Source organism: Diuraphis noxia, unplaced genomic scaffold, assembly GCF_037042655.1.
Source record: "Diuraphis noxia isolate RWA-SAM2 unplaced genomic scaffold, SU_Dnox_SAM2 contig0009, whole genome shotgun sequence".
In the NCBI taxonomy this organism is placed as follows: domain Eukaryota; kingdom Metazoa; phylum Arthropoda; class Insecta; order Hemiptera; family Aphididae; genus Diuraphis; species Diuraphis noxia.
In genome coordinates, this window is record NW_028301719.1 from 1,130,934 (window position 1) to 1,147,372 (window position 16,439).

At 32.0% G+C, this 16,439-nt stretch overlaps 1 protein-coding gene across 1 annotated transcript in view; it reads right to left on the reverse strand.

The window, feature by feature from the left end:
* LOC107162624 (DNA-directed RNA polymerases I, II, and III subunit Rpb8) overlaps positions 1-16,439 on the reverse strand; it is a 59,040-nt gene that overhangs the window by 14,174 nt on the left and 28,427 nt on the right. Inside the window, exons 2-3 of the mRNA XM_015509605.2 lie at positions 15,542-15,625; positions 6,235-6,421 (exon numbers count right to left, since the gene is read on the reverse strand). Of these exons, the coding sequence (XP_015365091.1) occupies positions 6,235-6,421; positions 15,542-15,625 (271 nt within the window). The remainder of the gene's footprint in view (positions 1-6,234; positions 6,422-15,541; positions 15,626-16,439) is intronic.

The window sequence follows — 16,439 nt, forward strand, 5'->3', positions numbered from 1 at the left end:
TGCGATGGTAAAGGATAAAACAACGAACGCGAGAGTGTGAGAGAGGGACGAGTGGGTGAGAGAACGGCCGCGGCAAGGGGAAATGTACACGTATAGATAAAAGCCTCGAGAAAAAGTGTACGGTAATCGTTGGGGTGCCGGGAGGGGGTAGAAGGGATTGGAAGAGAGAATATAACATTAAGTACTCGCCGCAATGCACCACTGACCCAGTTCTGCCGTGGGGTTTCGTGCCACGCGACTCTTGGCCCTTATAACCGTTCTCTTCCTCGCCACTCTCCGACACCCATGCCGGTATTTTTAATATTACTTCGCGGTATTGTAATGTTTAAACGCGGTACTATTTTTTCCAAACACCAGTCAGACTCTGCAGACACGAGTTTAAAATATTATGTTCTTTTGACCTTTTTCCGTGTTGAAATGTGACGAATGTGTCAGAGGAAAGCCAACGCTAATAAACTTAATTTTTGTTGTGGGTTTTATAAAAAGTATTCAGGGATGCGTATCCGTCCTGCAGTATATTTTGTAATCTTCGTATTCGAATCGGAACCGACAACTTGCGAAACAACTGTATATAAGTGATATTAATCCGTCAAGGTCTGCATTGGCAAACTAAATAGATCGCAGGTCCGAGCGAGAAGGAAAACTACCTCCAACGCGTACGCTTTTATTTATTGAGTTTATTAGTTGGAGGAAAGATAAAATACCAAAGGAACGGTCATCATTTCCGGCACGAAGCCCACACGCTCATATTTTTACGCTGGATGCATACACCAAAGCCTCTGGATTGCCTACTCATTACGCCCTCAATGATATTACATTGCGCAACGAAACATATTAATTTTTTACACTGCGTCTTGGGCGTGGTTTTTGATTATGTTATATTCTTTAATGGAAGAAAAACTTTAGACTGAACTATTTGTACAGCAATCAGTTGAATGATAATTTTTAAGTTTTATTATTGGATGGGGAAAAATATCATAATTTTAAAATTAACCGAATAATAATTATATAACCATAAACAATACATAACAAGTATACTAAGTATAGGTATTTATAAAAATATCTTTATTTTATTTTTATGATTTAGATAGTAAAAAATCAGTGTCTATTATTATATATGAATTATAGAAGTTAGTAGTAAGTATCACCTATTATGATTTTTTATTTTTAATGACATGTTTAAGCGGTAAATTAAATTAGATTTCAGCTGTATCTACGTATCTATCACGTGTAATTAATGCATGATACATAAGTTGAAAAACAAATTCCACTAGAAGATAATATGATCAGTACACAAACCACAACCTTGACCATTCATATTTAATATCATTTGCACATGATTGAATGACCAATCAAAAGACCTTCACACAATTTAGTACTTGATTCGAGTAAACGTCAGTATAAACGAAGTAATATAAAAACAATTTCTAAATGATTATTAATTATTATTAAATAAAAATACCTAATAGAATTATTATTTTACGGTTGAAATCAATGTATTATTTGCATTGAATACTTTACACAATAAATCATATTATAACATCGATATGCAATGTGGACGATAATAATTATAAATATAATGAAATTTAAGGATAAATAAAACATACCTAATATTAATCATGGTTTTAACATATTTTAATATTATATTACATAATAATATGTACACTGACTGAAACGTTTATGATTTTTGTTTGATACAAATGCCGTTTAATTTATCTTTACAAAGCATGCATGAACAGTACTTTATGAAAATTCAATGAAAAACAAATACAATACAAATAAGGTACCTCACACAGACGAATTTAAATTTAGACGGTCTCTGCTGTTTTAATTTAGGGCTAATATCTTTTTTGTTGCTTACGGTACTAAACAATTTGTTTAGCGTAATAAATTCAAAGCAATTTATCGCCTCAACGGCTCAACCCTGATATACAGTTTTAAATTACACGAGCCCCATATATTCATGCATTCACTATATTCATGTATATATACAGGTTTATAAACAATTAATTTAAACACTGGAATTTATTTTACTGTTAAAGTTCATTTTTAAAAATAAATAAATCATTTAATTTATGTCTAACTGAACCTTAACTCATAAAATTAAATGATAAATCGAAAGATACTAAAAATCGTATAATATTAAAAAGTGCTCGGAAATGTCATAAAATACTAATAATACTAACATTTAATATGCATATTTATTTTTAAATTGTTTTTAGCTTGTTTCTACTGTTATTGGTTATAAACTTACAACTATGAGCTCAAACCAACCTCATTAGTCATTAAGTATAGATTGTGTTTTGTAAAAATACCTAAATCTACGGCACATATTATCATTGTTAAAAATAAATGGCAATTAATCAACTAAAATGTAGAGTAACTTGAGCAAACGAGTAATTTACGTTGGGCTTTTAATGACTACCCACCATGTTTTTTAACTGTACGGTTTATTTTAAATAATTTTAATTAATTATGAGTAATTGCAGATTACTCGTGTATGAATATTAGGGTTAAGTAACAGTAAATAAGTTATAACTAATACGAACAAAATAAATTGAAAATAATACACTAAATTTACTAATTTTTATTTTAAAATATGAACAATTGGATTTTATTGTTTACTGATTAGAATTATTGCAGTTTTTCTAAATAGATACCTATATAATATAAATATAGTAAGTAATGAAGAAGGTTAATTTTAGAATATATACTCAAGACCCAACTGTTATTAATCATTGATTTAAGGCTTGATGTTTAGATAAAAAAAATTAAGGATTATTATTTTCATAACGAATATTTAATAATTATACTTGAGTATTTAACAATAATTATTTTACTGTACCAAAGTAAGAGACTGCACCATATTTTTAGTTTGAGCCGTTTTATAAAACTTAAATTTATTGTGAGGATCATTAATTGTAAAATTGTTTTAAAAAACGAACAACTAAGCTAAAATCTTCTAAAACCATCTACATATTTAATTTTTTTTTTTTTAAATAGTAAATCATGATTTAATTTTCTTCATTCTTCATATCTTTAAATCATCTAATAATAAAATGTGTAGGAAATAGATACATTGGTGGGTACTCGGTACTTAAAATGTACTAATATATTAGTATGTCTAATTTATAACTGATGACGTTTGATTTAAATGTTATTAAAACCAGCAATATTAATATATATATTAATATGTATACGTAGGTAATAAGCAAAAACTCTGCCCAACGATTCAATCGGAACACGTTCAGCTATTAGTAATTATTTGCAAGTATTTATAACACCACTCACTAGGAAATCAACCTACAACGAATTGTACGTGATATGTAAAGAATATGACATATTATACCTAATATCATTAGTCGAAGTAACCCGATACTCTCGGTATACGTCATACGCGAGATGACAATATAATATTATCATCATGATTTCATATCACCATTCACCATAACAGCTAACTATCGACTGGTGTAGACAACTATTTGGATTTTTAAATTTTAAATGAAAATACTCAGTGCTCGTGCATTATAGGTACATTGCTTGGGAGGCTAGGCGATTAGTGAATTTACTGAATGACAATGTTCGAACATATTATTGTTATTGAATTATATATTATATAATATATACAACGTTATTAAATTATACGATTCCGGTTGTAATAAATGCCTGAAAACACAACCTAGGGGATTATATTTATAATACTCGTACATATTTTAGCGACGTAGTACGATATTCTTTTCAACTTTATTATAATATCGTAATATCGAAAATAAATTTATTATTGCAAATATTTTTTTACACACTATAACTTTTTTTTTCAACTTGTTATTTCATATTTACCGAAATAAACATTATAATAAATGAAAAAAATAACATCCAATAATATTTCATAATACCTACTTGGTTATAATATTAATATATTATATAATAATCTAGCTATAATTGGCGATATCTGTTAATACCTACATTGATATCATTATCTAATATCGATTTAGATAGGTACTTATTTACACCGATATCGGAAAATTTGTTCGATATCATTCTGCATCTCTACTATAACATTATTATTAATTATGTATTATACCTATCAATAATAGCTGTAGATAGATTGAGTAGTACCACTAGTACCTATTATAATACTCTGTATTGTAAAATTAATTTATGTCACCGCGTGCGTAGAGCTAATAATACATTTTGACCGAGGATTTGGCGATTTTCTCACAAGAGATGACAATAATACTAATACGGTAATAACTATTAACATATTGTAGTAATAATATTATGATGTAGAGATAGAAAAACGGGCAATAATAACGTAACAATTTACACTGCAACCGTACATGAATATTATTTTTATTTTTTAATTGGTTAATTTCCGCAAGTTTCATACCGAGTTGATAAACCACGCGCTAACACAATGACAATATTATGTATTATATTTACAAAAATATTATTATTATTATCACCATATAATTATGCAGGGCCGACGAAAGCGTAAAATTGTATTAAATTTGCCTGTTCTCATAATATTATACCACGACAACGTTATTACTTATTATTGTTAATTACAATATAATATATTTATTTTATAATAACGCCTACCTATTTAACGACACGCTTACCGCATCAATATTATCATCACAAATAATATCATAGGTAGGTACATGGTTTTGATGGCTGGTATAAAACAAACTGGTATATTATAATATCAAAATATTGTAAAATATTAATAATATGCAATCGTACAATTCGTAATCTATAGCGTTATTATTAACCAAAGGTGAGCAAGTTAATGAAAATAATCAACTCAAGGTAAGTTAAGAGGACACATGATCGTTAGGTTAAAAGTTAACAGTTAACAAATAATTAATTTAATTCGATAAGTTTAAAGTTAATATTGAAAAAAATGTTAATTTCATTCAGTTTCAAAAAAGTAAGTGTATTGTTTTTAAATTAGTATGTAAATTGCATAATGGATGGATGTCTATCGAATATAATAATATTAACCAATATACAAAATTATTTTGCCAAGAAAAAGAACAGAATTGATTGTGTTATTGTTATAGTATTGGATTTTAATATTTTATATTAATATATTTAGATATAAACGAAAAATTTCAAAATGTATTTAACTCGATGGATTATTTTTAAATCAGCTGAGAAAAGTTTAAGTTTTGTCAACTGTCAACTAAACTAACTGGTCAAGTTAAAAAGTTTAAAAAATAATAATTTTTTAACTAGTTAATGCCCACCTTTGATTATTACACATATTCGTATAACGTTACAACAATATTATAAATAATATTTTATACATGAGGAACGTTTGTCCAGCGGAGAGTGATGCCGTCCGTAGAAATTGTTCTGCGATGGAACTGAGATACCACCAGCTGTGTTCACTCTGATTTCATCGAATAATTATCGAAACAATAAGACAAGTTAACACAGCGAGGTTCCCAGTTCCACACGTCAGAATGGTCGTTTCGGCTGCAGCGACTGTGATTCCGCCAAAATAATCTGCTCGTCCGCGTACCGATGGCGTGATCTGTCATCGACGCATGGCGGTAACACGCGCCGTCTTTTACCCATAGATCGCGCTGCGTGTACCGTGCAAACACCACGACGCGTTTCGTCAATATTAATACGAGTAACGATAAATAGAAAAAATGCAAATATGCGTACAAAAAACTATTACACTCTACTACGGAATTATACTCTCTCTGCCAAGTGGATGTGGTGGTGATAATGGATGGATGGGTGGACACAATAGATATCGCATTTTCATAATCGTGTATATTGTGCACGACGCAACCAACGGGTACGTGAAGTGTTTTGTTTTTATTCAGATAACAATGTTAAACGCGACGGAGACTCATCCGAGAAAAATTTCGAACAGACGACCACCACCGTCCACATCACAACCACCTCCAATGTGTAAACACACAATCGTTTTTTGACTATAAATATAGGTAATATTACTAATATTAGATAATTATATTGCCATCATCATCATACCAAATTGTAATTTACAATTCGTAAATTCGTCACAATATTATCTCCGTCGAGAGTTAGGGCCAGTTGTACCGTCTACGGTTAAACTTCGATTACGCTTAATCAGCTGATAACAGATATTTAACCGTGCAAATTCGGCCGATTAAACTCCGGTTAACTTTAATCAGAGACGGTACAACTGGCCCTTAAGAGCACAATAATTTTATGATGTGGGTAGGTACTCACAGTTTGTTCTTGTGCGACTCCTTCACCTTGTCGTCGCCTTCGATCCGATAGATCTTGCCATACATGACATACTCGAAACTGTCGGCCCGACAGCCGTTCTGATCCATCTCTATGGGGTTCCAATCGCCAGCGTCAGGCTGTCCATCTTCGCGCAACGTCGTGGCCAACACCAATCGGAACTTATCACCTGCAACGAAAAAAATTTCCCGTTTTTAAGCTGGTCAATTTTCTGTCTAGTCAACGCTTTTTGGGGGGTTACGCATTATTAACTTCCGAGTTTTCCGAAGTCACAATAATATAATATTTTATCAGACGTATGCTACATTATTGCCGGCCGGCATTCTAGGAAACCGGTTGATTAGAAGACAAAAACCGGAGACGTTAAAAATGAAACCTGTCAGACAAAACTAATTCTATTCTTACTTCACCGTAGGTAAAAACATATATTATTCACACGCCCGATGACCACCAGTCACATACAAGATATGTAAATATTATCGGCAGAGAATTAGCTCTTATATACCTAGCACCATTGTATCTGGTACTCCGCACGACCGGGAATGCGAGATCACGAAATGTTAATTTTTGGGAGTGCTTTCCAGCGGATATTTCTCCTTTCGACCCACAACAATATTATACCTAATAATCGATTCGTTTAGTTTAACGTCGCCAATACCATTAGTACTTATTTATTATGTACAGTTATCTAAACCACTACCCCGGTGCATGTTCGCAGTAAAATTTAATAGACTGTTGGAATTTGAATATTTTATACCCTCCATCTTATAATAACAATATTATTTTTTATAATAATTATTTTGAATGGTTGAGGGAATGAGAAAAATATAATAAAAACGAAACCGTAATCCAACGTAATTTATACATACTATGATACAATTGAGTTCATAAATTAGAATAGGTATTTTACACTTTTTTTAAGTAATTGTGATCATCGGATATAATACAAAAAAAAATTGATATTATCTACTGACAAAAATTATTATTAAATAAGTGGTGCCTACTATATGTATCATAAATTCAGTGTGAAACAGTAACGTAAAAAATTGCATGCATATTTAAAAAAATACGAATTTGATATTTTATTGCTTCAAAAATAAAACAAAAATCGAAAGAATTATGACAAATATATAAATGTATAGAAAACCTTAAAATATTGTTCTTAATATATGTATCAATTCAAACGTGTATAAGAAACATAGACTGCAAATAGATAGAATAGTTCGTGTTGTGGAAGAACCTGATATTATATACACCATATTATGAAAGCACATTTCAGTATTACTCATTTTGACACTTGGAATCCTGATATCCATATGTATATAGTATGGCATATATTATATGTGTACCTCTATAAAAAAATCAAATTCTTGAGAACCAGTTTTTAAACTAGAAATTTACTTGTACAGTTCAATTAGATAAAACTTTTTTTTCTTCAAAACTATTCAATAATATGCACTATTCATTATAGGATTAAAAACATATAGACTATAATAGTATTATAATATTAATAGTAATTTAAGCTAGGCAAAATTAAATTCAAAGTAATTAACATACGTGGTTCAATACTTTGACTACAAAGCTTTGAATAAAGAGGTACTCAATTGATTATATTTGAACTTTGTCTCTATAATTAGAAGCACTATAGGTTTATAATAATGTATTGCATATTTGTACCCAATCCTATTATTTAATAACATTGAATAAAAATGTAAAAACTTAAAAAAATAAATCAATAGTTCATACAATCAAACATTGTTCACTGTCTTCACATACCTTTAAACTTTCCTTAAAGGACTCTTCTCCGACCTCTCACTGAACTCGTAAATTTAATGAAAGTAAACGTCTTGATCTATCCCACATCTTATTTCACCATCTTTCACTCAAGACTCCAACGCGTAGAGTATTCGCTGTATACTATTCAGCTATACTCATTTTTTTTAAATTGTCATTATACATATGTAATCGTAGGGTATCCTATGATTTTTCCATTCAATCTCATTACGATCAAATATCAATCATAACATACTATTATGCTAATGTATGTACGATGTATAAAATCGTTTAAACTGGTTGCTAATTTCATTGTATTTTATTATTGCTCTTTATTTATAAATTCTTCATTTACCTTAATTTACTAATAAAAGTAATAAAAAAATATAATATATATTTAAAAAATAGGTCAATATATTGAAATCAGATAGCGAACGATGAGTACTCATTTTGTTTTGCTATGGTACACAAAAGCTTACAAATTTTAAACTGGTTTCTACACAGAGATCGACTATCACTATTTACGATTGGTATAATTTATAAAAATTACAGAATAAATCGAATAATGACCAATTCTGAAATATACCATCTTGACCCGAATTCCAATCAATAATAATATATGTATTGGTAGATATAAGATAGAAGCTGTAAATGTCTACTAAACTTTAGAAGTATTTGTTCGAAAGTGTATAAAGAAGAAAAAACATCGTTGTAAATTAGAACATACATTTATTGACCAAGAATCTAACACTACTTAATAGTTACTAAATGCTTACATATGTATATATATATGTTAGTAGTACTAAAGATTAGTAATACTAAAGCCTAAAAGAACGGTAGGTATAATCAAATTTAAAACCACTTAATAAATAAACGTCAAATATATTTATAATTCAGAGAATCGAAAACTTTAGAGAGTACCCTAAAATTAATTGTACATATACTGGTGAGTATAATAAATTATTCAGTATTAGATTTTGATTATAGTGATGGGTCAATAAACGGAGGTCAGCCTAGAATATTTTATGTTTTTGTAGTTAAAATAACATATTGTGTGTATTAAATTTGTTATTATCAAAAACAAAATGACTGAAACGGAGAGCGTAAAAAACGAACCATATTTCCATTTGATATAACTGTTTAAATACATATTTTATTTGTACACGATAATTTTATCAATAAACAGTTTAATGAAATTTTATTTTAAATAAAGTTACCATCGGTAATATCCAATAAATAAATAGGGACAAAAAAGCGAAGTTATACCAGCCAGAAGTCTATCCACAAACATATATATATAGAATATATAGATATTATATGTATATTACAGTAACTTTGTGTCCATCATATACGTTTTAATTTCGAAAATTATTTTCTACCAAATGTAAAGGTTTACAAAAACATCCAACTAAAAGTCATTCCCTAACCCGCAAATATATATAATTTAATATAACCATAGGCATCATAGACTAATGATAAATCATATTATGAAATAATTTTTTTATCAATCAATATTTGTTTTTTTTTTTTTTTATTTGTTTCAAAGAAATATCCGTTTTAAATTATAAATCATAATATAAAATGTACTAATTTTGTTTAATTAAAATAAAATCAATACTATGCAGTTATGCATTATATATTTATATGTATAGGTATATTCCACTGCAAGAACATAGTATAATATTATAAAATTGATTTTTAATTTTCGTTTTATTACCACAACCATAATATTAAGATAAAACACATTACCTACAATACCTAATAAATTATAGTAATGTATATTTATAATACATATTATTATACATTATTGAAAATATTTTTTTTATGTTTAAACAATTTTCAGCGTAAAATTATGCAATAATTCTTCGTAAAATAGATTTTTGGCGCATACAGTAGGTCACTGCAGCAATGATCAAATTACTGTAGTAATAGTTTCTGCGAACCGATAAGTTTTGAAACTGCGTTTTCACAGTTTTCACAGTTTTTAATTTTATTACATTATATAGGTACTGTTTTTTATTTGAATGTCTCGCACGTATACCATAATATACGTCATTATAAAAAATTTTACAACTAGAAAAAATATTACACCAGACCGACAATCCGAAAATCGCCCGTGGTTTACAACAGTCTCTGAAGTTTTTCGTTTGCATATCATTAATTCTATACGTAAAAAATTTGATTGGTCGTTTGAGAACCGCATGTTTTAATGTTATATGATACAGATAGGTAGTGAGTATTAATTTTACATAATATGGTAGATAATAATAGGTAGATTATACGAGTACATCACAGGTTTAAAAATATATAGAATTAAAAAAGAAAAAAAATGTTGGATGATAAGACTGCCGATTATTATACGCGAAAATATTAAATATTACCCAAAATTCAAAATATTCCCCATTGAACACGGTTTAGCGATTGCCCTGCAAGTATGCACGATTGTATATAATGTTATTAAAATGTCCGTTCTATACGTTCTCTGCTGTACTTAACGCGTCGGATACGTTATAGGTTCGCCCTGGTTTTTTTTTTTCAAGCAGAACTTGAATACTTGATCCACGGAACCCTCTCCCGCCATCAATTCAACCCTCGTCGGGCGCGGCGGCGTGCAGAAAGGGGTACGGTAATACCACGCGCACTTGCGTTCGCGCATCGCGTCCTACAGATTTTCTTTTTTATTGTTCATCATACAATATTTATTGCGCAAACATAATGTACAACCAAAGAAAAAATTATATTATACTTGTACCGAATATTCGGAATATACACTGTATACCAACATAATTTTCGTTGTGCGTGAACGTGTATCTGTACGTAAATGTGGCGGCGGCAATGTCGAAGGTTCGAGCGTGCGCGCGGCGAGCGAGAGAGCGATTGGCGGTAGCGGAGTGAGATGAACATCCTAGCTACATACATTATACGCGGAACGGTGAGGGGCAGAGAGCGAGAGTGAGTACAACCTTGGCACTGAGAACCGCCCGTGCGCATCTAACCTTGGCATTGAAAACAACGACGGCGGCGCGCAGAGAAGACTCGCGCTGAAATCGCGATGGAAACGCGGCACCGTGCCGCCGCCGTGGTCGGTCGATGGACGGATGGACGGTGCGGCGACGGGTGTGCGGAGCGCCAGGCGCGCGCGCCAACCGCACGGTGGGAATTCACGGTGACGGCGGCGGGAACAGGGTAACGGCGACGTGCGGTCAGGCGAGTGGAGGCGAAAAAAAAAACAGTCAGACCGGCGCGTCAGAGACCTGACACACTACGCCGGGTGTTGCGTCAATCCACCGGCGGAGAGTACGTGCGCGCGCGTTTGCGGGCGGTGGGCAAGCACAAAGGTCGGTGGTGGCGGGGTGAGGGGATGGGTGGTAGCGGGCGAATCGATCCGATGGTGCGTGCATGTGTGTGTGTGTGTGTGGCACATCACCAGCTGACGGCGGTAGCAACCTTGGATAATATAATTTTTCTTTCGAACACAATATCGTATATAATATTATAATAGTGCGAGAGATAAAAAACCCCTTCCCAAATAATTTTTTTTTAGCAATAGGCACAGTAGGTACATTGATGAGATAACGTTATTATATATCGTATTCCCGACAGAATAAACGTATGGCCGCCTTTTAATATTGGCAAAACACAACAGTACGCATAATAAAATAATATAATATGTATATGTGATACTTCTACATTGTTGTTGTTTTGATGATGAGTTTCCTATGCATATAATGTAAATAATATTTTTCATTTTTCTTTTTTTTTGTGACACATTAAAATTTGTTTTAAATATACGTCGTAACATACCTATGCTAACATCTGCGCAGCCACTTGGCAAAACCAACGTCGAATTTTCATATTAAACATTCGCGTCAATATAATATGACCGAGTGATTATATTTTCTAGTTTTTACGCCTAGCGAAATCTAACGTTTTATCGGAACAGTACGTAAAAAACGCGTAAATATTTTCATGAAAACATTTTCATTTTGGCAACTGTTCAACAATACAATTAGACGGCAATAATGTTTAACTGTAAACAATTTTATTTTTGGGTTTCCGTGGGAAAAATGCACAACTTGTGCTGGCGTTTTCAAGAAAACGAAAAGCGATTAAATAATAAAAATCTTAAAAAAAATCAATGATGTTTGTAATAAAAACTCAGTGAATGTATGGGAAAATGTATAGGTACAACTATACAATCAAAAAAATGTGTTAATTGCGTTCTTATGCGTAACGAAAATAATCTAGTTTTGTGTACTTTAGTGAGCGCGTAATCGTTTAAGTTATTCACAAACATCGTTCCAGATGATCTCTATTTTATAGAATTTTAAAAAAAATGTATAGACTTGATTTAGAGAAACACTGAAGATATCTCATTACCTTGTACATATTTTATTTTATTCGTATAGCTAATATGTATATGTAAAAAAAATTAAATCTAAATAATTGCAGTATTTAATCAAAAAATTACGATACAACATTATAATGGTTGTTACTATTATGGGCAGTAAAAAAATAAATAAATGTTTTTTAAACAGCTCATTCCAAACACATAATTTTACTACGAAAATTCGTAATAAATTATGATAAACACGGACACTAAAAAAAGTGGGTAAAATTTGCCTGATTCATTATTCAAACCCATTTAAAATACCACAGCGACATATCGTTCTAAATATTTTATATTGAATTCTAAAATCTACAAAAAAAATAATCGGCACGATACCTAAATTATAAAATAAAATTACTATTAATTACTTTTTATTTGTTAACCTATACCAACTATATAAAGAAGAACCTATAAATCAATCATTTCTCGATTATACATACCTGAATAATAAAGTATATAGGATACTTTTTGTCGGAGGCAATCGGAGACGTATATTATTGTGGCCCGTGCATCGGGAAACGGAATTCGCGTTAATTCGGTGGCGGACGTGGGGATTATTGAAAACTGAATGATTTATTTTCTGTTTAAATCGGCTATTCGGATGGGATTTTGGCAGTGAAATGTGATGTCTTTGTCGGTACGCGGAGAGATTCCTCTCGGTGTTTTCGCAAAACGCGTAATATAGTTATGAAGTTATCGAGATGAAAACATCGCAGTTCACAAACATCACAAGTCTGAGGTCGTTTCGGGCAGTAAAGTAGAAGAAAAAACGAATTTCGCGAGACAATCGCGATATCCGCGGCTGCAAGACGACCGCAATATTGTACGTATTATTGTAACGAACAAACGTCAATAACGCTACGTTTATATGATATTATCGTAAAATTATATAATAATATAGCCGACACGACGACACGGTATAATGATATAAATTAATTGTTTTTAAACGCAATAACTCTATCACGGAAACGTACAAATATTTTAATATTAATGGCGATTATTACCGAGTTCCGTATAGACGTCATCCACGACAGGCTCGCATATTACGATATTATAAATATTATACAGCTGCACAATTATACACCGCACCACAACACACTAATCTAACACTATATAGCTGCTTCGTGGCCACCATTTAGTCCGATATTGTACATTATACTATAGTGAGACGACCTATATAGTCCGCGCGCATATCGTCAATATGTTAACATTATAATAATATCATTATCAATAGGCATAAAATATTGGTGCGTAAACGGCTGCGCAAATAACATTATCGAAAAAATAACAATAGCAATTATTATTATTATTATTATTATTATTGTTATAATATACTTCGCAACGACGGAAAGCCACATACATAATAAAACTATATAATAAATTACAATAGTTGAATATTATAATATCATATTAATACTATAGTAATATGGTAACGCGCACAGATGTTTGCCCGCCTAAAAAAATGATAATATAATATGCCACGGCAACATAATATTATATTATACTACTATACACGATGCATATTATAGTTATATAAATAATCATTACGCGAGCAATAATAATAATTATTGATAAGTCATCGAAACGCGAAACGAAAAAAATATCGCGCGAATGGTTTTTTTTTTTTTTTTTTTTTTACCTTAAAAGTGGATGGCATTACGGCGACGGCGGCGGCGGCGGCTGCTGCTACTTCTGCGGCGGCGGAGGTCGGCCGCGCGCGCGTGTTGTTGACAAAGCGTTAAGCGGCTGCGGCGGCGAGGAAGCTACTAACGCCATCGACGTCGACGCGTTCTTGTGGCGACGTGCGACACACGGCGGCAGTACAACATACAATATACACACGCCGGTAAACAGCGGCGGTGACGGTGACGGTGATGACTGATGATAGTGTATGGGAGACGGTGATGAGCGACGGGAGTGCACGACCGTGCACTTGCGACTGTCGTGCGGTGGGGTTTTTGAAAAACCCGCGAGCGCCGACGAAATATTACTGCATCGCGTATATACCTAACCTACGTGTCGAAAACTTTCGCACCAACCCATTCGGGGCCTCCCGTTCGGCGGCGGCGGCGGCGGCGCGCACGCACGTTTTGCCAAATATACCAGCACGGGTCGGCGGGGCGGGCGTAGGAGTGTATACTCTAGGCGCCTCGGCTGCTGCCGCCGCTGACGACGACGTTCTGCGCGCGCGCGAGCGGTCGTATAAAATGTGTACACAATATTATTATTAAATTGTGTTTATAAGATACGCCGACGGGTTGGGGGCAGAGGCGAGCATAAAAATATTATACATAGGTGAGCGAATATAAAATATTAATTATTAATCATTGTTGCCAGGAATAATAAAAGGACAGAAGAACGCGAATTTCCGGGATACCGACAAGAGCACGCAGGGTAAAACACGGTATAATATTACAAATTATTATTAAATATATACTCAGATACGGCACGATGTAAATGACGATTTGTATTATAAACGATAAATCGATCGTACACCGAAAAAAAAATCGAACGATTGAAAAATCGCTTTCGGAGATAAAACACGTCCTATAAATATTTTAATTATTTCAATTGTGCACTAAACACATTACGTGCACATTTATTTAAACATTTTATTACTGGTCCAGCCGCCCGGAGTTGTCAAAATTTGTATTTTAAACAATAGAAATGCCTATGTATATTAATTAGGAACCAAAAGGAGATATTAGGCCTTTCTATCTCACCATGCATACATCACTTAAAATTTTACCGACTAAATCTTTTGGTAGGTAAAGTTGGTATTTTACTCGCATCCTAGTTATGACTGTTATGAGTCTGCTACAGTCAAGTGACGCAAACTACGCCAATTAGTAATTAGTATGTGTATCGAGGGCTTAATGTCGGTAATAAATTAATGTACCTATATACACACTCTCCCATAGTAGTATGTAGTTAGAATCTAGCATTCATTAAACTATACTATAGTATACTATAATACTATACAGCAGGGAGTCTTAAAGTAAATTTGCTTTAGATAATAGCAAAAAACTACTTTAAATTATAATAATCTGTAACTTATTTCCATAGCAGTCATAATTTTCTTTAACTTAGGTATGCCAAAATAATATATCAATATACACAACTCACCCAAATCCATAGGATAAATCCATGAATTGATATCCAAGATCAATTCCATCTTGAACGATTCGCTCTCGCAATGCAGACGGCTCACTGAAATAATGAACAAAAATTAAGGACATAATAATAATACGATACCGTGCTGTTTTACACTCGCGCAGCGCACACAATAGCTGCAACGGTATAGGTAAAACGTCGATAGGAAAAATGTTCTTATTTTCATTCACAAATAAAGATGGACAATAATCATATACGTACACATAATAAGTAAGCCATCAGGTCATATAATCTAATATAATATACATAATATAGTATATACTATATACTATAGGCCAAATTCATAAATATTGGTCAACTTCGGCTATTAGAAACGAAAGAGAAAACGCAATAATATAGGTTATCAACTGATGTAAGATAACACAAATAAATGTATACTAAACATAAATGTATTACTTATGTTAATACCTATTTATAATTTAGATAATTAGATATCGAGAAAATGTTAACGAGTTTAAAAATGAATAAGTTTAACAAATGCAAATATATTGGTTTGGGCGGTTTATTGCATTTTAGTGTTAATCGCGAGATTATAGATAAATAAGTGATAAAACTGACATTATATACATCTCAAACATCAGGTAAAACAAAAACATTTTTATAACAGTGATAAAAATAATAATAATAATTTATTGTTGAGTCAGGCGCGATAAGGAATGCAAGAACACAACTTGTAAAATTAAAAATACCCATTATAACCAGGCAATAAAATTGGTACTCTGTAATTGTATATTAAAAATAAAAGAAAACATAAAATAATATATTTAAAGTCAATATAAGGATCGCATGATAATAATAAAGCATAATTAAAACCAATCTTTATCAAAAATGTGTGTTTTGTGACAAATGT